Raw genomic sequence first — 24,204 nt, forward strand, 5'->3', positions numbered from 1 at the left:
ACCTCTTTCATGGCAAAATCATCTTCAAAGAGTGCAAATTTTTCCAACCCAAAAATGGAATCCAAGAGAGACAAAGCAAATCAACACCCAAAATGGATGAAACCCACAATCCATTCTCAATTTTTATCAACTACAATGCAATAATCTTGAAGAATTACTGGTGAAATCCCTGCTGCAGCTCAGGTGTGTTTCAACATTTTGTCTTGCTTTAATCTGTGGCCAACAATTTATTAAGACCCATCTTAGCTTATTAGGTAAAAACGAGGACTACAGCCACCATAACCTTATGTTGAGTTGTTAAAAGAACAATCTTTTGGGTTGTTCTGTTAGGTATTTACTTTGTGGGTCTGTTATTAACAAATCTTTAGAGATTCTGGGTTATGTCAATGGATTGATTTGTCTTGACAATGGGGCAAAAGAATTGTTTTTATGGAACCCAACCATTATAAGTATAAGAAATTGCCTGATTCTAGACCTAGGTTGAAGAATACCAACGGTTTCATATATGGTTTTGGATTTGGTGAGTTAAAATGATGATTATAAGGTTGTATATATACACACTAGTCTCTCGGCATGTGCATTGCACGTGGTTATCAAGTCATGTCGTCAAAATGATTGGACATCGCTTTGACGTTGGATTGTAAATATTTTTGTAAAATAATGTTTTTGTGAATGGTCAATGTTGATTGTTGAATTGTGACTTGTTTGCCAAAGTTAAGATAACTGGATATCTTCTGAACCTATCTCCACATGCAGAATGAGATTTTAATAGGGTCTGTAAGATAAATAATTCTCTTCATTCTCTTTACTGCATTGTACAAGTTCAGCCCTTGCACTAGAGATCTCCTTGCTAGCCACATTAAATTTTGATTCCAAGACCATATTAAGCACAAATATCTATCCGTTAAATGCATCATATGAACATCAGCAACATTCTAGCTTTTAGTTGTTCTACTCTAGGATCGGAACAAGTATTAGGTCCTATTATGATATGAACTTTTATGGTAGAGAGGCGAGTCCATAATCTCCAAGTTTCAAAGTATGTGGTTGGTCCCAAGGATTGGGCATAGACGGATTTCTTGATCATTACAAAATAATGATATGAACTTATGATGTATATTGAGGTTTAAACATGATCTGCGTCATCTAAAAAACAAAACAGTATGTTGTTGCTGGTTTTCCTAGGCACTTTCAGTTAAAAAGAAAGATTTACATGCACTCAAAGGTATGGTCTAGAGGTCAATGAAATGGATTGTGAACTATGAGGTCTTAGGTTCAAATCCTAGCCGAGGAAAAAGCCACTTACCTGGTGGTGCTTGTGCTGGTGGGAGGTAACCATAAACTGTGAAATTAGTTGAGGTGCGCGCAAGCTGGCTGGACTCCATATTTATTAAGAAATGAAAGAAAGATTGGCAAATAGGAAGGGTTTACTTGAGATAAATAAATTTTTCCATGGTTCACTTGTATTTCTGCTATGGTTCTTGGACTACAATTGAAGTAGAAGAAGATAATGTCAATGAGACTATTTGCCTTTTCTGTATACTTATTCTGGCTGTTTTACTAATGTTTTTAGCTGTGGATGTGTCATATATTCTTCTTGTGGTATGGTACTTATTGATTGTCTCATTTTTTTCTTCTCTCTTTATGGCAGGTACCGGATGTAGGAAGTGTCACTCCGTCACCTATTGGGTCAAGAAGATCATCAGATTATTGTAACAATGAAGATCAAGTGAGTGCTAATTAGTAGTCATTTTTAGTAACAACGATGATTTTATTTGGGTATTCTTGTTGAACGAATGTTTGAAACTTTTTTATATTTGATGGAGTTACTTTGGAGTAATTGTGTTCTATACAGTAAGATTTTGCTATTTCATAAAGCTAATATACCATTAGGCTGAGTGCCTAGTGACTAATTTTATCATTCAAAATCAAAGCTATCCCTTACATCATGGATGAAATAAGAACTGGCCAAAAGTAAATAGGCTACTTCCATCCTTAGTTATAACATGGAAAACAATGGAATAACGTGATGCTAAGCTTTAAAAAAAAACTGAAAAATGTACAAACTAAGCAAAATGAATTGTTAGTAAGAATCCTTCAACTCTTATATTTGAAATGCTTGCAAGCAGTACTCCTGAAGCAATAAGTGTGATGTTAGAAATAAGTGTGCTGTGGTTTCTGTCCACATCATCAATAGGTAAATTGAACTTCCATGCCTTCCACATGCATAATGAGATATTAATAGGCAAATCCTTCTCCATAATGAAATTATAGATCTCCTTCTATTTCATCTCTATGCATTATGTACTCTCATGCCCCTTTTATTACGTATTCTCTCGACATGTAGGTTTGGTTCTATTATTTTTTGATATTTATTCATTTAAAACCAGAATAAGTCAAATCTTACAACAACAACAACATACCCAGTGAAATCCCACTAGGAGGGGTCTGGGGGAGTGTAGAGTGTACGCATACCTCACTACTACCACGTGAAGGTAGAGAGGTTGTTTCCGAAAGACCGTCAACTTAAGTACATCAAACCCAAGTAAAAGAAGGAAAAAACAATGCAAAATCATAGAAATTAATAAGAAAAGCAGTGTAAAATCTACAAGAAAAGAACCATAACAACAACAAAATAGTGTGATAATCGCAACACAATAAACCACATATGGCCATAACTACAAGGGTACGACTAATACTATGATAGTCACTAGTCACTACCAAGCCTAGGGCTGCATATCGGTCGGTTCGGTTCAGTTTTGAAGTTTATAGGTTTGACTTATTGGTTATCGGTTTGTAGAGATGTTAAACCGTTATAGAACCATTAATATATTGACTTATTGATAATTGATTGTTATCGGTTTAACCGTTAAGATTTGACATAAAAATAATCATTGAAAATCACTTAGGAAACAAGGTGACAAACAAAATGAACCATGCACACAAGTTGGTAGTGTGTATAAAATAATCTCCAAGGTGCTTACTGAGAGGCTTAAAAAGGTTATGCACAAGCTAGTGGACACACAACAACTTGCTTTCATTAAAGGAAGACAGATCATGGATGCTATTTTGATGGCTAATGAATGTGTGGATTCTAGGATTAGAAGCAAGGTGCTAGGCATTTTATGCAAGCTGGACATTCAGAAAGCATATGACCATCTCAACTGGAATTTTTTGCTGGAGACCTTATCCAAAAGAGGTTTTGGTGGTAGATGGATGAGATGGATAAAGTTTTGTATCAGTACTGTGAAATACTCTGTTCTCATCAATGGCTCTCCTACAGGTTTCTTCTCTTCACAGAGAGGATGTAAGACAGGGAGACCCCCTGTCTCCTTTCTTATTCATTATAGCTATGGAGGGACTCAATGATAGGTTGAAGATTGCTCAAGAGAAACTATGGTTGAGGGGCTTCAGAGTATCAAATAGGGTGGGTTGTGACATGCAGATCACACATTTACAATATGCTGATGATACTCTGGTTTTCTGTGATGCCAACAGAAACCAACTGATGGTTCTCAGAGTTATATTCGTGCTATTTGAAGCCATATCAGGACTACATATCAATTGGGAAAAAAGCTTCCTATACCCAGTGAATGAGGTCACCAATGTAACCTCTCTGGCTGGTACACTTGGGGGGAGGACTGGTGAATTACCAACTGTATATTTGGGCATGCCACTAGGAGCAGAAAGCAAGTCTTCAGGAATCTGGAATGAGGTGGTCGAGAAGTGTGAAAGAAGATTGGTGAACTGGAAGAGTCAATATCTCTCCCTTGGCGGGAGACTCACTCTCATCAATAGTGTTCTCGACTCCATGCCTACCTACATGATGTCTATCTTTCCTATCCCAGATGGGGTCATTGACAGACTTGATGCAATAAGGAGGAATTTCCTATGGGAAGGAAATAGTGGCACTAAGAAATTCCACTTGGTTAAGTGGGATGAATTGATTGGGAGCAAAACAAAAAGGTGGTCTTGGGGTAAGGAATTTGAAGATTCAGAACCAAAGCCTTATGATGAAATGGCTATGGAGACTAGCATCCAGTGAACAAGCACTATGGAAAGAACTTATCAAGCAGAAGTATGAAATGGAGGATCACTGGTCTACCAAAATGGTCACTAGTACTTATGGAACTAGCATCTGGAGGGCCATCAGAAACTTTTGGCCAAAAGTAAGAGAAAATTGCAGCATTAGAATAGGAAATGGCATGAAGGTCTCCTTCTGGGAGGACAGCTGGTTAGAACAAGGCTCCCTAAAAACCCTCTTCCCAGATATCTACATTCTGAACCAACAACAAAAAGACACTCTGGCAGAAGTTTGGTCAAATCAGGGATGGAATTTGAGTTTTAGAAGGCCCCTAAATGATTGGGAGATCCAAAGACTAGTGGATTTCTTTGAAATCCTTGAACAATTCAAAGGAACCTCTACCTCCCAAGATGGATTGTTTTGGAATCATAACTGCAACGGAAATTTTAGTGTGAAGGAAGCTTACAAAAAGTTCAACTCTTTCACCCATCAGGTTACTGGCTGGCCATGGAAACTTATCTGGAAAGTTAAAATACCTCCTAAAGTGTCCTGCTTCACTTGGCTACTAGCAAAGCATGCTGTTTTGACTCAGGAGAACCTCATGAAAAGGGGTATCCAACTGAATCCCAGGTGTTTCCTGTGTGGAGAAGAGGCTGAAACAGTCAATCACCTCTTTCTTCACTGTAGGATCGCTAATATTTTGTGGAGCATTTTCATCAATTTGAAGGGCCTACTTTGGGTGATGCCAAGAAATATTGTCCAGGCCCTAAAGATATGGAGTAGTTTTGCCTACATTTCTGGTCATAAAGAAAGATGGAAGATCATCCCCATCTGTATCTGGTGGTCTGTGTGGAAAGAGAGGAACCTCAGATGCTTCTAGAACAAAAGTAACAACATCCAGAAGATGAAGATGAGTTGCTTGGTTTTATTTCATTTTTGGTGTAAACAGGAGTATATGGAAGATCTAGAATCAGTAATGAATGCTTTAGGCACCTTGTAATTTTTGTTATTTAGGATTGAAGATCTTCCTGATACTCTCCTTTTATTTGTAATTAGTAAACCTCAGGTTTGATTTTTTGGATTTTTTTTTTTTTTTGATGACAAGGGAAACCCGTAGCCGCTACCCTTTGGGTGCGCACAGGGTAAAACCCCCACTCCTATGCAATAGTTCGCAAACCACATAGGAGAGGTAACCCGCACTAGGCAAGCCTGGTGCGACGAGCTCGACCCAGAAGGCAAACCCCTTGCTTTCGCTGGCAAGGGATTTCGAACTTGAGACCTCCAACATGGAAGTCCCAAGCTCAAACCACTGTTACCTTCTCAAAAAAAATAAATAAAAAAAATTGAAATACTAAATCAAATGGAAGATCTATTTTTTCAAGTCGACTTCGTTTGATTTGGTGCGATTTTCTGATTTTCCTTTAACACCTTACACCCCTATGTGAAGTTATATTACATGACAATAATCACTCTTATTCATTTTTCAAAGTAAACCTCATTTTGGAAGTAAATTAACCTTTCATAATTTATTTAACAGAAGTCCCTCTCATCTATTAATAGAAAAATATTTATTTGAACACAATTTTTTGACAATTGGTTTTACAAGAAAAGGTTCTGAGCGACTCAATGAGGAAGAACTCCAGTAATGACTTCCACATCAAGAAGAATAGAATAGAGCAAGGTTTCTAAACCACTACAAAAGAAAGTTGAAATTCGCTACGAACTTTGTCACTAATCCGTCATTAAATTTCTCGTAGTTAAAAGAAACTTTTGATAATCCGTCACTGATCAACAATGCATTTTGTCGTTCAGGTACAAAATTTGTCTGTAGCTAATTATTTTTAAAATAGTGATGCAATACAAGCTGTAAACGTAGATAGGTTGGACTATTGGTTAAGTGAAACAAATGAATGGACCGAAAGTTTTAACCACAAAAAGAGAACTTGAGCCGAGACAAGCTCAAGGCCCTATTAATTAGGAAAACTTTTGTGAGAAGAGCGATATACGGTGTGAATCTATTTCATGTCCTGTTACAAAGTTAAGAAAAAGGAAGAGCGGAAAGAACAATGAATATTTAACTTGATTAGCAACCAAAATAAAGCATTTTAATAAAATGGTAATATTCTTTTTTATTACTTAATTTTCACTTCTAAAAGAATATCGCTACACATTATAGAACCCTAGATTTTCCATTCTATCCTCTTTCACCGCCGCCAACCCTCTCTCTCCTCTTCATCATAATCTCTCCCTTCACCATCTCCAATATTGAAGATCTATAGTAGTTTTTTTGTCATGAAACTCAACCAGGCCTTACCAAATCTTTGTGGCTTTTGGGTTCATCATGAAAATTGACAAGTAATATAGGACGGAAGGAGTATAAAAGAAAACACAAANGCAGTGGAGAAACAGATGATTGTTGGTTTCTAGAGCCTCTTTACAAAGATAACATATTCTTTTTTATTACTTAATTTGCACTTCTAAAAGAATATCGTTACACATTATAGAACCCTAGATTTTCCATTCTATCCTCTTTCACCGCCGCCAACCTCTCTCTCCTCTTCATCATAATCTCTCCCTTCACCATCTCCAATATTGAAGATCTATAGTAGTTTTTTTTTCATGAAACTCAACCAGGCCTTACCAAATCTTTATGGCTTTTGGGTTCATCATGAAAATTGACAAGTAATATAGGACGGAGGGAGTATAAAAGAAAACACAAAAGAACTATTGAGAGAATTTTTCTCTAAAAGGATATGATGAATTAGGTAATTGACCATAAAACTCACAAGTCACAAATACCCAAAACCTTGTACTAATCTTTTAAATAGCAAAATCAAATTTCAAAGAATGCAATTTTTCCACCCTCAAATGGAATCCAAGGGAGATGAAGCCTCCCATCAACCCTCAGAACGGATCAAACCCACAAGCCATTCACAATATTTATCAACTTCAATGCAAGATTCTTCTAGGTTGGCGATTCCCACCCTTCTACCGGAACTCATAACTGAAATTCTCTTAAGGTTACCAGTGAAATCCCTCCTTCAATTTAAGTGTGTTTCAAAATCTTGGCTTGCTTTAATCTCTGGTCAAGAGTTTATCAAGACCCATCTTAGCTTATCAGCAAAAAACGAGGACTACAACCACCATAAGCTTATGTGGAGAAGTTGCTACAATTTTAAGGTTTGTTCTATTAGGTCTTTACTTTGTGGGTCTGTTGTTGAGGCATCTGACTGGGAATTTCCCTGCAAATCTTTCAACATTGTGGGTTCAGTCAATGGGTTGATTTGCCTTACTGATGGGGCAAAAGAGTTAATTCTGTGGAACCCAACAATTAGTAAGTACAAGAAATTGCCTGCTTCCAAATTTACCATTCTCAAAAAAAAGAAATTGCCTGCTTCTAGACCTAGGTTGAAGAATACCAACATTTTTTTCAAATATGGTTTTGGATATGATGAGTGCCGTGATGATTATAAGGTTGTAGGTATATTTTGTAGGTATAAAAATAGGCTTTTGGATGACACCCAGGTCAAAATTTATAGTCTAAGTAGTGATTCTTGGAGAAGTAAGGATGATTTTCCGGGTGGGTTGCAATTTCTTAAATCATGTACGTTTGTAAATGGGAAGCTTTATTGGGATACTATTGATGGTCTTAATTTGAACAATGGTTGGGGGACTAGGGGCATCATTTCTGTTGATATGGCTGATGAGAATTGGGAAAAGGTAGAGCAACCTACTTGTGTAGGAGAGGATTTTGGTTTGAGGCTAGGAGTACTGGGTAATGATCTTTCTGTATTCTGTAATTCTCCTTCTCAAGTAAATTTATGGGTTATGAAGAAGTATGGGGTTAAAGAGTCTTGGGCAAAAATGTATACCATCAAACGTCCCATCCTTGGAATGTATGTGTTTACCACCCCGTTTTGCATGTCAAATAAAGGTGAAATTCTGCTTGTGTTTGGATCAACTTCGGCCATATACAATCCAATGGATGACACAATAAAATATGCAGAGATTACTAACTTTGGTTCCTTTATTGCGAGTGAATTCTACATTGAAAGCCTTGTTTGTCCCATTTCACACCAAAAAAACAAACAACCGAGGATACAGTAAGAATGGAGGCTGCAAAAACTCAGATGAATGGCGATTATGTAAGTAATGAATTGTAAGATTCCACTTCAAACATTTCTCACAAGTGCTTCTCAATTCTGTTTCTTTTGTAAAATATACAAAAATACATTGCTATTTATTACACCATATCTGCATCGAGATCTTCCATGTCCTTTTCCTTTTGGTGTATTTCCATGAAACAACTCTTTGCGTGAGCATTTGTTTAGTTGTAGAGTTTGGTATCGTCAGCACTCAAAATAAATGGCCTTGGAAATTGTTTCTCTTTGGATGCAGTGTTTTAAGGGGATGTGTCGTGCCTCTAGACAAAGTAAGAATAAGAGCTGATGTCTGATGTAGTATCTAACTTTTGTGGTTTTCCTTATTGCTATAGCTTACTATGTTTTAATCGTCATTGTCTTTCATCACCTTAGTTATTTGACCAATCATTGGCCAAAACTTCTTTCAGTTTAGCACTAACATTGACTTTCAGAATAGGTCCCTGTCTACTGTAGAGCACATGAAAGTGAAGAATTTTTCATCTTTGTTATCTGAAACAAGAAGGTTCCAAGTCCAACAATAATGAGTTCTTTTGTTTGAAGACTAAACCATAGAGGCTTCCTTCCCACCGCGTCCTTCCTGTGTGTCGATAGGGATTGTAATCTCGAAAAAGGGAGTTATTTTATCTTGTTCCTTAATAGTGGTGACTTGTATCTAAGTTGTATTTTTATAGAATCTGCACATATTCTGATTGATCTTTGAAAATATTAATAGTTCAAAAGGAACAAGGTGCAATTGTCATATGTAGCCAAGTAGACGAACCCGTTTAATGCGATTAAATTGAAACTCTAGTTTGTTAATGGTATCAAAAGTAAAAAGGTTTCATTGATAATAACAAGGTCAACTTGGCCGTATACAAGTGATAGTGTGATACATCAAAAAGTGGAGAAACGTTCAAAATATGGTTCTCCAAAACTGGAGAAAAAGTAACATTTTCCCTATTAAAGAGGTCCAACAGATTCAGGCTTTGGCCAATATTTTGAAGTGCAAGATAGAGAGGTTGCCTACAGTTCATCTAGGTCTGCCATTGGGTGCTAAGCATAAAGCAGTTAGCATCTGGGATGGTGTACTAGAAAAATCAGAGAGGAGACGGGCACTTTGGAAATCCCAATATCTATCCTTGGGGGGAAGAGTCACTTCGATTAATTCTGTTTTAGACTCTTTGCCAACATATGTGATGTCACTTTTTCCCATTCCTGGCAAGGTAGTCAAAGCTATAGACTCATTGAGGAGAAACTTCCTTTGGCAAGGTAACAAGATTGAGAAGAGCTACAACTTAGTTAAATGGATGGCGGTTCAACAGAGCAAAAGATGTGGGGGTTTGGGAGTAAGAAACCTAAAGATACACAACAACAGCTTACTGACCAAATGGTTGTGGAGATACAATTTGGAAGATCAAGCTCTATGGAAGGAACTCATTCAACACAAGTATGGTCAGGAAAATCAATGGTGTTCAGAGGAAGTGACAGAAACATATGGTGTGGGAGTATGGAGGACTATAAGAAACCTATGGCTGGCTTTCAGAGACAATGTAAGGATAAAGGTTGGTCGAGGAAATAAGGCTTTGTTTTGGAAGGAAGACTGGACTGGTCAAGGGTCCTTGGAAAATTTATTCCCTGGGTTGTTTTCCATTTGCCTGAATCCTGACAGCAAAATACAAGAGGTTTGGTCCCCACAAGGATGGAATTTTCTCTTTAGGAGATTTCTTAATGATTGGGAAATAGAGTGGGTATCGGATATGCTAGCTTTGATTAGAGATTTTCTTGGCACAAATTTGGAAACAAATAAATTGCTATGGAGGCATCATACTGATGGTCAATTCTATGTGAACAGAATGTATAAAAGGGATCTAGCCACAATTGCGGGGAAGAAATCGGGGCCATGGAGTGCTATATGGAAGAGTGTAGCCCCTACGAAGGTGAAGTGTTTCACTTGGTTGGTAACTAGGAGAGCTTATGATAAACTTCAAAAGAGGGGAAAAATTATTGCCTCAAGATCTTATCTTTGTAAAGAGGCTCTAGAAACCAACAATCATCTGTTTCTCCACTACAAAGTAACAACACAAGTTTGGGCTCTATTTACCAATATAAAGAGCCTAAATTGTATTATGCCAGAACATACAGCAGACCTACTAAGTTGTTGGGTCAGAAGGGGAGGTAGTAAGAGCCAGTACCTGCTTGTGTCTGGAGGATCATTTGGAAGGAGAGAAATCAGAGAATTTTTGGTGGGAAAGAATGCACTATAGAGAAGATTAAGTGGAAAGTAATTACCACTTTAGGTTTTTGGTGTAAAGAAATGAACATAGAAGAAGAAATTCAACTAGTGGATTTCATAGGAGCTTTGTAAGTAGTCCTTTTTTTTTTTGTTGGTTTTTCTATGTAACTAACACTTTTGGAGGTGGCCAGCATAGCCCTTAATGCTGAGGAATACAATGTTACCAATTTCAAAACAAAAAAAAAAGAATCCTCTGAACGAACATGAACTATGGAGAAACGTTCAAAATATGGTTCTCCAAAAGACAATCCTCTATACAAACATGAACTTACATGAACTTACATGGGTGCTCCAAACGAAAATGGTTCTCCTATCCCTCTCTTTCCAAATGACTCATATCAAAGCAAAAGGAGTAGTATTTCAAGCTTTGTGCCTTCTTCTCCTAGCTCCACTCTTCCAGCCGAGCAGCAACTCCTTAATGGCTCAATGGTTCTTGGCATAACCCAAGAAACTCCTAACCATCTAAAGATATATTCCCATAACACCGTGGCTAAATTGCAATGCAACAGAATATGGTCCACCTCCTCACCCGTCTCCTTACAAAGGAAAGACCACCTCAAGCAAACAACCTTTCTTTTCCTAAAATTCTCCATAGTCAGAATCACTCCTCTAGTAGCTAACCACATGAAGAAGCACACGGCACACCGTCCTTGGGCCTCGGCACCTTGGGTATCCAGATCGAGACAAAGGAAAAACTATCCTCTACCCAATTTCTCATTCCCCAACTCTAAACTCAAAGCATCAGGTATGTTGACTGGCTCACATTACTTTTTAAGTAAACCTAGCAATCTCTGAAACTCGGTCAAATCCCAATCGCGGAAAGTCCTCCTAAAGCTCAAATTCCATACAGTCCCCATCACCGTGCATCTCCGTAACTTGCTGAACAGACAATTTCCTTTGGCAGGAGGCTATATACAATAGCGAAAATTCATCCTTGAGCACCAAACTTCCACAACGCTTTTTCCCTCAAAAACTTACCATACTCTCTTCCCCAACTTTGGAAGCAATGTTATCATTACAAACATCCTACCCTTCATGATATTCCTCCACACACTAAACATGAAAGGCATTGTGATCACATTTGTTCTTCATCCCCCTCCCATCTCTCCATATTTATCTGCTATCATCCTTCTCTATAAGGTTTCTCCCTCCATCCCAAATCTCCACAATCATTTACCCAAGAGTGCTTTGTTAAAGACCTTCGAGTCCTTAACCCTAAGACCGCCCCATTGTTTAGTAGATGTCATGGCTTACCAACAAACTAAGTGAAATTTCTTTGCAACCTTTCCAACTTCCCTGTCACACCTGTAGGGGCGTTGAATATGGACATCCAATTTTTGGCCATGAATTTATCAAGACCCTTTTTGTCACGACACACGTCTGGCCCTTCTCTGACCCTGTGCATAGCGGGAGCTTTAATACCCCGGGCTGCCCTTTACACCTAGTCCATATCCGGTGCTCAGTAAGTCTACCAGGAAAACCTAACTATTTTCACGCTAAAAGTTCGGCAGAGTTTTCTCTATACGGGGAGAAATTCATAAATGTAAACATGTCTGCACGTAGCAAACAGGAACCTAACATACTACAGTGCCATTTTTAGGATAAGTGAGGGATGTTTTTTTGTTCGTTGTGATAGTAAAAGGATGTTGTCTAAGTTTGGAATATAGTTAAGGAAGATTTTTAGCCAAAAAATCCATTTTAACCCTTTTCTCATAAAGAAAATAAGTGATACTAATGGTCTTCATTGGTATAATGGTTTGGAGCCTTTGGGTATCATTTCTGTTGATATGGATGATGAGAAATGGGGAAAGGTAGAGTGATCTTCTGTGTAGAAAGAGATTTTGGTTTGTTGCTAGGAGTGTTTGGAAATGATCTTACTGGACTTTCTAATTACGCCCTAGCACTTGCATAGATGTGTGGGTTATGAGCGAGTACGAGGTTAAAGAATCTTGGGCTGATTTTGATATTAACATGCTTTGTAAGATGCATAATTTTCTCTTCTTCTCTTTATTTGCATTGTTCAAGTTCAGCCCTTGCATTAAATTTGATTCAAGGCCATATTAAGCACAAATATCTATCCATTACGAGCAACATATGAATAGTAGCAACCTTCTAGATTCTAGCTGTTCTAAGTATTAGGTCCTATTATTGTAAAGATAAAACAAAAAATAAAAATGAAAGGTCCTATTATGATATGAACTTATGGTAGAGAGGTGAATCCTGAATCTCTAGGTTTCCAAGTATGTGGTTGGTCCCAAGAATTGGCCACTGATGGATTTCTTGATCATAATGATCTGAGCTTATTATACATATTGAAGTTGAAACTTTATCTGAAAAACAAAAATTATGTTATTGTTGGTTTTCCTAGGCATTTTCATTTTTAAAAAGAAAGACTTGCACGCACTCAAGGGTGTGGCCAAGTGGTTAATGAAGTGGATTGAGAACCATGAGGTCTTAGGTTCAAATTTCAGCGGGGGCAAGCCACTTACCTGGTGGTGCCTATGCTTGTGGGAGATAGCATGTAAACTGTGAAACTAGTTGAGGTGCGCGCAAGTTGGGTTGAACTTCATGGTAATCAAGAAAAAGAAAGAAAGATTTGCAAATAGGAAGGGTTTACTTGAAATAAATAAATTTTTCCATGGTTCACTTGTACTTCTTCTATGGTTCTTGGAATGCAATTGGAAAAAAAGAGTAGATGGTGTCTATGAGACAATTTGACTTTTCTTTTAGTTGTCCATGTGTCATGTATTATTCTTGTGATAATTGTTGATTGTCTCATTTTTTTCTTTTCTTTTTTGGCAGGTACCAGATTTAGGAAGTGACGGTCCCTCACCAATTGGGTCAATGCAGATCGAGTGAGTGCTAGTTAGTTATCATTGCTAGGATCAACTATGATTTTGTTGAGCATTCTGGTTGAATAACTCTTTAAAACTTTTATATTGTTGATGATGTAGCTTTTACTTTGGAATAATTATGCAAATAACTCCATGAAACTCAAAAATTTGATTGGCAATGTGGTCTGCTAAAGCATATCATGATTTCCTCAACAACAGATACAATGCTCTATGGAATATCACATATGTGTTCCAAGATGTTTTTAAGCACCAAGGAATCTATCTTCAGCTGCACAATATCATTAGCCACAAAATAAACTAGGCTTCCTTGATTGCAACAACCACAATCTCAATTTTTGTAGCTTGATGAATCTTCATAGCTTGAGCTAGGGGGTATCAATCTCAATTTTTCCTTTTTTTTTTTTTTTTTTTTTTTTTTTGGTGTAACTATGTACTCCCCAAAAAGGTGGAGGATATTACTCAGTTTCTAGATAGTTTAGGAGGGATATAGGTGGTAGACTTCTTTGGTTTTGTTTACTGTAAATCCCAGATGTAACTACTACTAGAATACACTATTGGTGTATCTTGTCTATAAAATGTTAACTTTCTCAAAAAAACATAGACGAGTTCGGCTGAATTTGAGCAGGACTAAAATAGGATGACTTAGACAATAGGCGGGGCAATGACCCATCCAAAGTTACTTGGGCCAAAATGGGCTAACAAATGGGTCATAACACAATCTGTCCACTGCTTATTAGTTTTTTTTTTTTTTAAAAATAATTTGTTGAAGTATAGAATAAGTTTTTCCTTTGTTATGGATATATATAACATGTTTAACAAAAAAACGTCTTTAATATATTTTGATAAGATTTTTCATGGGTGAATTTAGGCTATATATCAACCTAGCTTTTAAAAGGTCTGAAATGAGCGGGTCAAAATGGGTTGAGTTCAATATTGACTTGCCCAAACTTGGACAGGTTAAGGCAGTTGTGTTTGCATGGATTGGTTTTATTGCCCTTGATTGAACATATGAACTTATTCCAGGATTGCTCGTGGCATACCTAGGTATATAGTTGGTAGCTCCCCTACTCTACGACCCAAGACTTCTGCCAAACTATCTACCTCAACCACCTAATTTATGGGATAAATGAAGCTCTTTCCCCAGTTGATGTGAAATCCAGAGACTGCTTCAAAGAAGATGAATATTACTCTTAGAATCAACATTTGCTCTCTCACTGCTTCACAAAAAATAAGAGTATCATCCGCGTATTGCAGATGAGTGATCTCCAAGCCATTTAGTGCACTGTTGTCCACCTGGAAGCTCCTTACCCAACTCTTCACCTTTGCTGTCTGAATCAAGTTATTCAAGCCTTTCATGGCTAAGATGAATAAGAAGGGTGACAGGGGGTCACCCTGTTTCAGTGCCATTTGGGATGGAAAGAAGCCACTGGGAGTTCTATTGACTAAAACAGAAAACTTGACTGTGCTAATGCAAAATTTCACCCATCTGATCCACTTGGCTGCAAAACCCATCCTTTGCATCATAAGTAGTAAAAAGTTTCAGTTTAAGTGGTCATAGGCATTCCGTATATCAAGCTTGCATAGAATTCCAGGGCACTTGCTTCTCTGTCTGGATTCTACACATTCATTTGCTATCAGCACTGCATCCACTATTTGTCTACCTTTTATAAATGTCATTTGTTGTTTATTGTTGTTTTGGAAGGGGGACTACATTGATGTAGTAATTTAAAAAAAAAAAAACACCAAATGAAAAGACCAAACCACCTTAGTGGAACAAAGGGTAGGTCTATAGCTCTGCAGAAATTGAATTAAATTTGACGATTTATTAGGTATATTTAGTAAAAAGTTCCAGTTTAAGTGGTCATAAGTTTTCTGTATATCAAGCTTGCATAGAATTCCTGGGAACTTGCTTCTCTGTCTGGATTCTACACATTTATTTGCTATCAACACTTTATCCATTATTTGTCTACCTTTTATAAATGCCATTTGTTGTTTATTATCGTTTTAGAAGGGGACTATATTGATGTAGTATACTCGTGGATATATAGATGAAAAAGGTACCCTTTTAAAAAAAAAAAAACAACCCACCAATAATGAAAAGACCAAACCAACTTAGTGGTACAAAGGGTAGGTCTATAGCTCTCCAGAAATTGAATTAAATTTGTCGATTTATTAGGTATATTTTGCAGCCAAGAAACACCTTCAATAGGAAAAGGAGTGAAGATTGCACTTAATATACCATCCTATTGATGGATACTTTCACGCTATAGTTGATAGCATTTTTCCTCTTTCAAAGCTCCCACATAATGAAGGGAGTGCACTGAACAATGACTCCAACATAGAATGGCTTGTTGAACTGTATGTTAGAAATAAGTGTATGTTAGAATGAGTGAACAATGACTCCAACTTAGAATGACTTGTTGAAATTTTATGTTAGAAATAAGTGTGATATGGTTTCTTGATTGAGATATTTACAACACCTATACTTGGAAGGCATATTAAAGTCCATCCTTCCGACCACATCATCAATAGGTAAATTGAACTTCCATGCCCTCCACAAGCAGAATGAGATTTTAGAAGGCAAACCTCTCTCCATAATGAACTTGTAAATCTCCTTTTCATCTTTATGCATTATGTACTCTCATGCACCTTTTATCATGTATTCTCTCGACATGTAGGTTTGATTCGATTTATTTATTTAATTTAAACCAAAATAATTCAAATGTTATCGGGTTTGTTTTTAAGTTAAATACTAAATCAAGTGAAAGATCAATTTTTTCAATTTGGTGTGATTTTCCTATTTTCCTTTAATACGCCTTTGTGAAGTTATTTTACATGGCGATAATCACTCGTTCACGTTTCCTTATGTAAACCTCTTTTGTGGAAGTAAATTAACCTTTCATAATTTGTTTAAGCCTCTCATTTGTTAATAGAAAAATATTTATTTGAACACAATTGGCTTACAAGGAAAGGTTATGAGCGACTTTATGAGGAAGAACTCCAGTAATGTCTTCCACATCAAGAAGAATTGGATAGAGCAAGGTTTTTGAACCACCACAAAAAAAAAAGTTAAGATTAGCTATGAACTTTGTCACTAATCCGTCACTAAATTGCTCTTAGCTAGCAAACTATTTTGATAATTTTGTTGTTTAGCTACAAAATTTGCCCATTGTTAATTCTTTTTTAAGATAATGATGTTAGACAAGTTGTTAAGGTAGCTGGATTGGACTATCAATTAGGTGAAACAAGTGAATGGATTGAAAGTTTTAAGCACAAAAAGAGAACTTTGAGCCGAGACAAGCTCAAGGCTCTATTAATTTGAAAAACCAATGTGAGAAGAGTGAGATAAGGTGCTGAATCTATTTCATGTCCCATTGCAAAGTAAAAACACAAAAAGAAGAAGAGTGGAAAAAACAATGAATATTTAACCTTATTAGCAACCCAAATAAAGCATTTTAATAAAATAGTAATACTTCTTTTTATTACTTAATTTTGCACTTCTAAAAGAATATGGCCACATATTATAAAACCATGGATTTTCCATTCTATCTTCTTTCACAGCCGCCGACCTCTCTCACGTCTTCATCATAGTTCCTTCTTCATCTCTCATCTCTTCCCTCTCTCTTCACCATCTCCAATATTGAAGATCCACAGTAGTTTTTTCATCATGTAATTCAACCACGCCTTACCAAATCTTTATGGCTTGTGGCCTGTGGGTTCGTCTTGAAAATGGGCAAGTTAGGACGGAGGGTACCAAAGAAAACACAAAAAATCTTTTGAGAGAAATTTTCTCTTAAAGGATATGATAAGCTAGGAAGTTCACGCTAACACTCACAAGTCACAAATACACAAAACCTCTTATAAGCTAGGAAGTTCACCCTAACACTCACAAGTCACAAATACACAAAACCTCATACTAACCTTTTCCATAGAAAAATCAAACTTCATAAACTGCAAAATTTTCACCCCCAAAATGGACTCCAAGGGAGATGAAGCCTCCCATCAACACCCAAAATGGAACAAACCCTCAAGCCATTCTCAATTTTTATCCACCTCAGTGCAAGAATCTTCAAGGTTGACGATTCCCACCCATGTACCAAAACTCATAACTGATTTTTTTTTTGAGAAAGGTAACATTACTTCTATATATCCACAAGTATACTACACCAAAATGTATAGTTCCCCTACAAAAGTATTACAACTTACATCTTGTGGTTCAAGTTATCCTTACAAAAGTCTAAAACATCAAAAATGTCTTTTGTTTGAGCTAATAGTTTTGCTCACACCAAAAATAAAATAGGCCCAAGTAATTCATCTTAAGAATCTGTAAGCTGCTTCTTACTCCTTCAAAACACCTCTTGTTCCTCTCAATACAAACTGACCACCAAATACAAGCCGGGACAATCTTCCATCTCTCCTCCTTACTTTGCCATCCTTGTTCCATCATCTTAGGAGACCCGCTGTGCTTCCAGGTTTCACCCATCTGATCCCTTTTTGGCATATAAACATCCTCCATAGTTGGTCTTGGTCTGTCCACTTGCAATGCAAAAAAAGATGGTTGATTGTCTCAGTTTGTTCCCCACTCATAACTGAAATCTTCTTAAAGTTACTAGTGAAATCCCTCCATCGACTCGGGTGTGTTTCAAAATCTTGGCTTGCTTTAATCTTTGTCCATGAGTTTATCAAGACTCATCTTAGCTTATCAACTAATAATGAAGACTACAACCACAATAAGCTTTTGTTGATTTTTGCCATCCTTGAAACAATCTTAAGGCTTGTTCTGTTAAGTCTTTACTTTGTGGGTCTATTGTTGAGGCATGACTTGGATTATCCCTGCAAATCTTTCGAGATTGTGGAATCTTTCAATAGATTGTTTTGTCTTACCGATAGGGCAAAATAATTGTTTCTATGAAACCCAACAGTTAGAAAGTGCACGAATTGCCTGATTCTAGGCCAAGGTTGAAGAATACTGTTTCATATATGGTTTTGAATTTGATGAGTTCCATGACGATTATAAGGTTGTCGGGAAGCTTCATTGGGATACTACTGATGGTCTTAATGGGAATAATGGTTCGAGGACTTGGGACATCATTTCTATATGGTATGGCAGATGGGAAAAGGTAGACGAACCTCCTTGTGTAGGAGGAGATTTGGTTTGAGGCTAGGAGTGTTGGATAATGATACTTCGGTACTCTGTAATTACCCCAAAATTCCCACAAATTTGTGGGTTATGAACGAGTATGGGGTTTAGGAGTCTTGGGGAAACATGTATACCATCAAATGTCTCATCCTTGATATGTACTATGTGTTCGTTCCATTCTTTTGTATGTCAAATATTATACTCTTGTCGGGCATCTAACAATGAAAAGTGATGTCTATAAAGCTTTGGGTGGTTTTCCTTGAAATACTGACCGGCTGAAAAGCCACATACAAGAGAAGATCAAGGAATGAACATAATTTAGTGGCATGAGAAAAATCATATCTTGCAGATAGACATCATTTTTGTCAGATTATAGATCCTCGTCTCGGAGGCCACTCCTCAAAGAAAGGAGCATTTAGGTCCACTGAAATTGTTGTTTGCTGCCTTAGAATAAATGCAAAATCTAGACCTCAAATGAGTCAAGTTTTGGAAATGTTGACGCTTCTGCCTTCAACGAGTTAAATTGGCCCCACTCCTAGCATTTAAATTAAAGATGTTGGTGTCAAATTTTAAATTAAGTTTGTGGGTTATGAAGGAGTATGGAGTTAAGACGTCAAAACTAAGTTATCCTAGATTTATCATGGTATTAGGGAATACCCTCAACCAAATTTAGATTTAATCCCAAATTTTATGAGTTGACACCAACATCTTTAATTTCAATGCTAGGAGTGGAGGCAATATAACTCATTGAAGGGAGAAGCATCAGCATTTCCAGAACATAACTCATTTGAGGTCTGGATTTTGCATTTATTTTAAGGCAGCAAACAACAATCTCAGTGGACCTAAATGCTCCTTTCTTTGAGAAGTGACCTCCGAGACGAGGATCTATAATCTGACAAAAATGATGCCTATCTGCAAGATATGATTTTTCTCATGCCACTAAGTTGTGTTCATTCCTTGATCTTCTCTTGTCTGTGGCTCTTCTGCCGGCCAATATTTCAAGGAAAACCACCCAAAGCTTTATAGACATTACTTTTCACTGTCTGATGTCTTGCAAGAGTATAATAAGGTTGCTTGTGTTTGGATCAACTTCAATAATATACAATCCAAAGGATGACACAATCAAATATGCAGGAATTACTAACTTTGATTCCTGTAGTGAGACTGAAATCTACATTGAAGACCTTGTTTGCCCCATTTTACACACAAAAAAGATTGCCAAGGATACAGTCAGAATGAAGGCTGCAAAAACTTAAAAGTCAGATGACTGACGATCATGTAAGTAATGAATTGCAAGATTCCACTTTATACATGTCTCACAAGTGCTTCTCAATTCACTTTCTTTCATAAAATATTGAAAAATACATTGCATACTTAAGGGACATTGTTACACCATGTCTGCTTGGAGCTGTGCTTTGTCCTTTTCCTTTTGGCGTATTTCCATGAAACAACTTTTTGCGTGAACATTTATTTGGTTGTAGAGCTTAGTGTCTTCAACACTCAAAATAAATGGAATTGAAAATTGTTTCTCGAATCCTTGAGCAATTCAAAGGAACCTCTACCTCCCAAGATGGAACGATTTGGAATTATAACTGCAAAGGAAATTTCAGTGTGAAGGAAGCTTACAAAAAGTTCAACCGTTTCACCTATCAGGTTATTGGCTGGCCATGGAAACTTATCTGGAAAGTTAAAATACCTCTTAAAGTGTCCTGCTTCACTTGGCTACTAGCAAAACAGGTTGTTTTGACTCAGGAAAACCTCATGAAAAGGGGTATCCAACTGAGTCTTTGGTGTTTCCTGTGTGGAGAAGAGGCTGAAACAGTCAATCACCTCTTTCTTCACCGTAGGATCACTAATATTTTATGGAGCATTTTCATCAATTTGAAGGGCCTATTTGGGTGATGCCAAGAAATATCGTCCAAGCCCTGAAGATATGGAGTAGACTTGCCTACATTTCTGGTCATAAAGAAAGATGGAAGATCATTCCCACCTGTATCTGGTGGTCTGTGTTGAAAGAGAGGAACCTCAGATGCTTCCAGAACAAAAGTAACAACATCCAGAAGATGAAGATGAATTCCTTGGTTTTATTTCATTTTTGGTGTAAACAGGAGTACATGGAAGATCTAGAATTAGTAATGAATGCTTTAGACACCTTGTAATTTTTGCTATTTAGGATTGAAGATCTTCCTGATACTCTCCTTTATTTGTAATTAGTAAACCTGTAACAAGTTGTGGCAGGTTTGTCTTTTGGGATATAATACAAGAGTGTTACCTTCTCAAAAAATAATTGTTTTCTTTGGAAGAAATGGTTTAAGTGGATGTCGTGCCTCAAGACAGAGTAAGAATAAAGAGCGCTTTATCGTAGCTGAATCCTTCAATAACTCTAGGCATAATCCTTGCTAGGATTGTTATTTGATCTCGGGTCTACGTTACTAATCAAAGGACAGAACTTCTTTCACTTTAGCAATAACATTGACTTGCAAAATTGAAGAAATATGCTGATCTTGTCATGAGACTGGAAAAGGGTACCAGTAAACAAGAGATTATAGGAGAAACATATTTGAGTATGAGACTTTCTTTAATAGGATCCTGTTTACTGTAGTGACCATGAAAGTGAAAATTTTGTCATCTGAAACAAGAAGGTTCCTAGTTCAACTATAATGAGTTCTTGTATCTTGTTCCTTAATAGTGGTGAGTTGTATTTTTTCCACAGAATCCTCACATATTCTGGTCGACCTTTGAAAATATTATAGTTAAAAAAAGGAAAAAGTGCAATGGTCATGTGTCACCAAGCAGATGAAACCTTGGTTAATGCGGTTAAAGTGAAACTCTAGTTAGTTAATGGTATCAGCTATCAACTATTTATTGTGGCATTCTGAAAATTTTACTCAAAGAGTCTAGTCAATATAGTCAAGTATAGATAAGAAAAAAAGTTAATTCATACTCAAAAACAGTGACAATAGTATGACACACGTGTATTTGCTTATTGTTGTTGTATTTGTTGATTTGCATCCTGTGTGATACTTTACATTGAGTATTCTTTTTTTATTCTTTGGTCTATTGCTGGTGTTTGTTGAGCTTTAAAGGGAATTCTTGGCTGATTGATTTGTGAAGTTGCTTCAGACATACATGGTTTATAGAATAAAAGATTTCGAGTGTTCTGTGGCACATGAATGGCATGATACTATTTTCAGCTGCCCTTCCTCTTCTAGTCTTGAAGCCATAGCAGTGAGATCAAATCCTCATTAGGCTACCACTAAACAAATGTTTGCTAATACTTGTGCATTAGTCACTTGTGTCAAGAATTTCCCAGAAAGCGGAGGACTTGTTTTGGGATTCTTGAAATGTTTTCTTTGGCAGCCTAAGTTATTACCCAACTATACCATGTTTTCCTGTGCTCGGACTCTCCAGAAATGTTGTGGCACTGCCCCACTCATTCTTATTTTCCCTGTGAGAAAACTTACTGTTCAATAAGAGCTCTCCCACTCCAGTCATTGCTTTCTTTTTGTTACTTTGAAAGTAGCTGCTTCAGCTTCAGCCACTCAAAATTTCGATCTTCTTTTTTATTTCGCAGCACTTCTAGCTCTTTTACTCTAAGGACCAGAACAATTATTAGGTCCTATAATGATATAATATGGACTTATGGTAGTGAGCAGGTTCCATTCTACCCTAGTTTTAAATGCTGTTGTTGGTCCCTGACTGATTTCTCGGTCATTATCAAAAGGTGATGTGAACTTATGAGTTCTCCTAGGCATTTCAATTAAAAAGAAAGACTGACTTGCACCTAAGGGTGTGACCTATTGTCAATGAAGTGGATTGAAAACCATGAGGTCATAAGTTCAAATTTCAGGGAGGCCAAAAACACTTACCTTGCGGTGTCTATGTTGGTTGGAGGTAGCAAGGAAATCATAAAATTAATCGAGGTACCCGCAAATTGGCCTGAACTCCATGGAAAAAGAAGAAAAATTGACAAATATGAAGACTTAAGTTGAGAAAAATAAAATTTTCCACAGTTCTCATGTATTTCTGTTTTGGTTCTTGGACTGCAATTGAAAAAAAATATATTGTCAATGAGACTATTCAACTCTTCGTTATCATTATTCTTGTGATACTTGTTGTTTGTCTCATTTTTTTGCTTCTTCTTTTCTTTTGGCATTTGGGCAGGTACCAGATTTAGGAAGTGGCGATCCCTCACCAATTGGTTCAAGAAGATCATCAGACTGATAGGAATGATGCAGATCGAGTGAGTGGCGTGCTAGTTAGTAATGGAAATGATTGCATTGCAAAAGACCATTTCTCCTCGAGACGAGGTCAGAGCATCTATGCTAATTTACACGAAGCTATTTATTGATGTCGATTTGGATATGTTCGTTGCCTGGGAACTGGTCTTATTATCCAATTCCCCCTCTTACATAATCAAGAGGTCTCCTGTTGTAAGCTTTCATAATCTTTCTTGGGTGTCAGATGGATGGGTTGGACTAATTTCCACCTCGACTTTGAATTATTGTAACATGTCTAATTATTGTCGAAATGACAATAACATATTCAGTGTAATCCTTCTCTGATGTGGAGTCTCACGAGGATAAAGAGTATATAAATTTTACTCCTACCTCGTGGTCGTGGAGGTGGAAGTGTTATTTCCAAAAGATCCTTGGCTTGTATTTGCCACTCTTGTGAAATAAAAGAAGAAAAAAGATCAAAGAACTTTTCTTGTCTACTACAATGCTCAAGTCTGTGAAAACAAAACTCATAAAATTACTATGTTGGTACAAATTGAGAGCCTTTTAATACAAGCTAATAAAGAGAATATAAACGTATAAATTAGTTGCATATGATCGATCATGCTTTAATAAACTATTTAGCAATGGATTATCATATATTTATGTTATCTATATAAGCAACTAGGGGTGTACATGGCCGGGTTGGTTCGGATTTTCAAATATCAAATCAAACCATTTGTGTCGGATTTTTAAATTCATAAACCAAACCAAACCAATAAAACTCGGGGTTTTCAATCTCGGGTTTTTTCGGTAAAGTATTCATACAAACATATAATTTACTTGTATTTCAAATATTTCTTTAGTCCTACCAAAATACAACTATCTAAGATGTATCTTAAAATATAACACAATATGATATGATTAATGACACTAAAATATCCAACAAAAATAATAATAATGAAATCGCGTAAAACAAATATTACAAATTAACAAGTCATAATGAAAATGATCATAATTTAAAAGTATGAAATCATGCTAAAATTAAGTTTAATAAGTATTAGTTACATGACTAATATTAAAGGAAATTAAAATTAGATTATGTATTTTAATTGTCTAAACCAATGTAAAACTAAAGAACAAATATTCAATATTATTGTCATTCTTAGTGTTGAATTGATTTTCCTTTTGCATTAGTATTAATTTGATTTTGATTTAAGCTTTATTATAATTACCAACATCTGTGGACTATAATTTTTATTGGCTCATTCATAATTCTAAGTTGTTGACTATAATTTTTATTGGCTCATTCATAATTCTAAGTTTCAAACTTGAAATAATATATTAAAAGATAAAAACTATGAAAATGTATAAGAAATATTTAAAAATTATATCAAAGTAAATATTTTTATGTATAAAATAAAATTTTAAAATTATATATATAATGTCGGGTTGGTTTGGTCTCGGGTTGGTTTTTTTTAGTTAAAACCAAACCAACCCAAATATAATCGGATTTTTTTTTTTCAAAACCAA

At 36.4% G+C, this 24,204-nt stretch overlaps 1 protein-coding gene and 3 pseudogenes across 1 annotated transcript; 3 read left to right on the forward strand and 1 right to left on the reverse strand.

Annotated features, from left to right (window-relative positions):
• The first annotated feature begins 6,588 nt into the window (after positions 1 to 6,588).
• LOC125860637 (F-box/kelch-repeat protein At3g23880-like) lies at positions 6,589 to 13,665 on the forward strand (annotated as a pseudogene).
• A 759-nt stretch (positions 13,666 to 14,424) lies between these two features.
• On the reverse strand, positions 14,425 to 14,826 carry LOC125859132 (uncharacterized mitochondrial protein AtMg01250-like). The gene has a single exon (XM_049538849.1). The coding sequence runs from the start codon at positions 14,824 to 14,826 to the stop codon at positions 14,425 to 14,427; it is 402 nt and encodes a 133-aa protein (XP_049394806.1).
• A 2,461-nt stretch (positions 14,827 to 17,287) lies between these two features.
• LOC125860639 (F-box/kelch-repeat protein At3g23880-like) lies at positions 17,288 to 19,267 on the forward strand (annotated as a pseudogene).
• A 233-nt stretch (positions 19,268 to 19,500) lies between these two features.
• Positions 19,501 to 23,150, forward strand: LOC125859133 (uncharacterized; annotated as a pseudogene).
• Positions 23,151 to 24,204: the final 1,054 nt, after the last annotated feature.

This window comes from Solanum stenotomum, chromosome 3 (genome assembly GCF_019186545.1).
Source record: "Solanum stenotomum isolate F172 chromosome 3, ASM1918654v1, whole genome shotgun sequence".
Lineage (NCBI taxonomy): Eukaryota > Viridiplantae > Streptophyta > Magnoliopsida > Solanales > Solanaceae > Solanum > Solanum stenotomum.

What these genes read in the sequence shown, in the direction of transcription:
- LOC125859132 (XM_049538849.1), bottom strand. Translation starts at nt 14,826, where the DNA reads ATGGGTTTTGCAGCCAAGTGGATCAGATGGGTGAAATTTTGCATTAGC.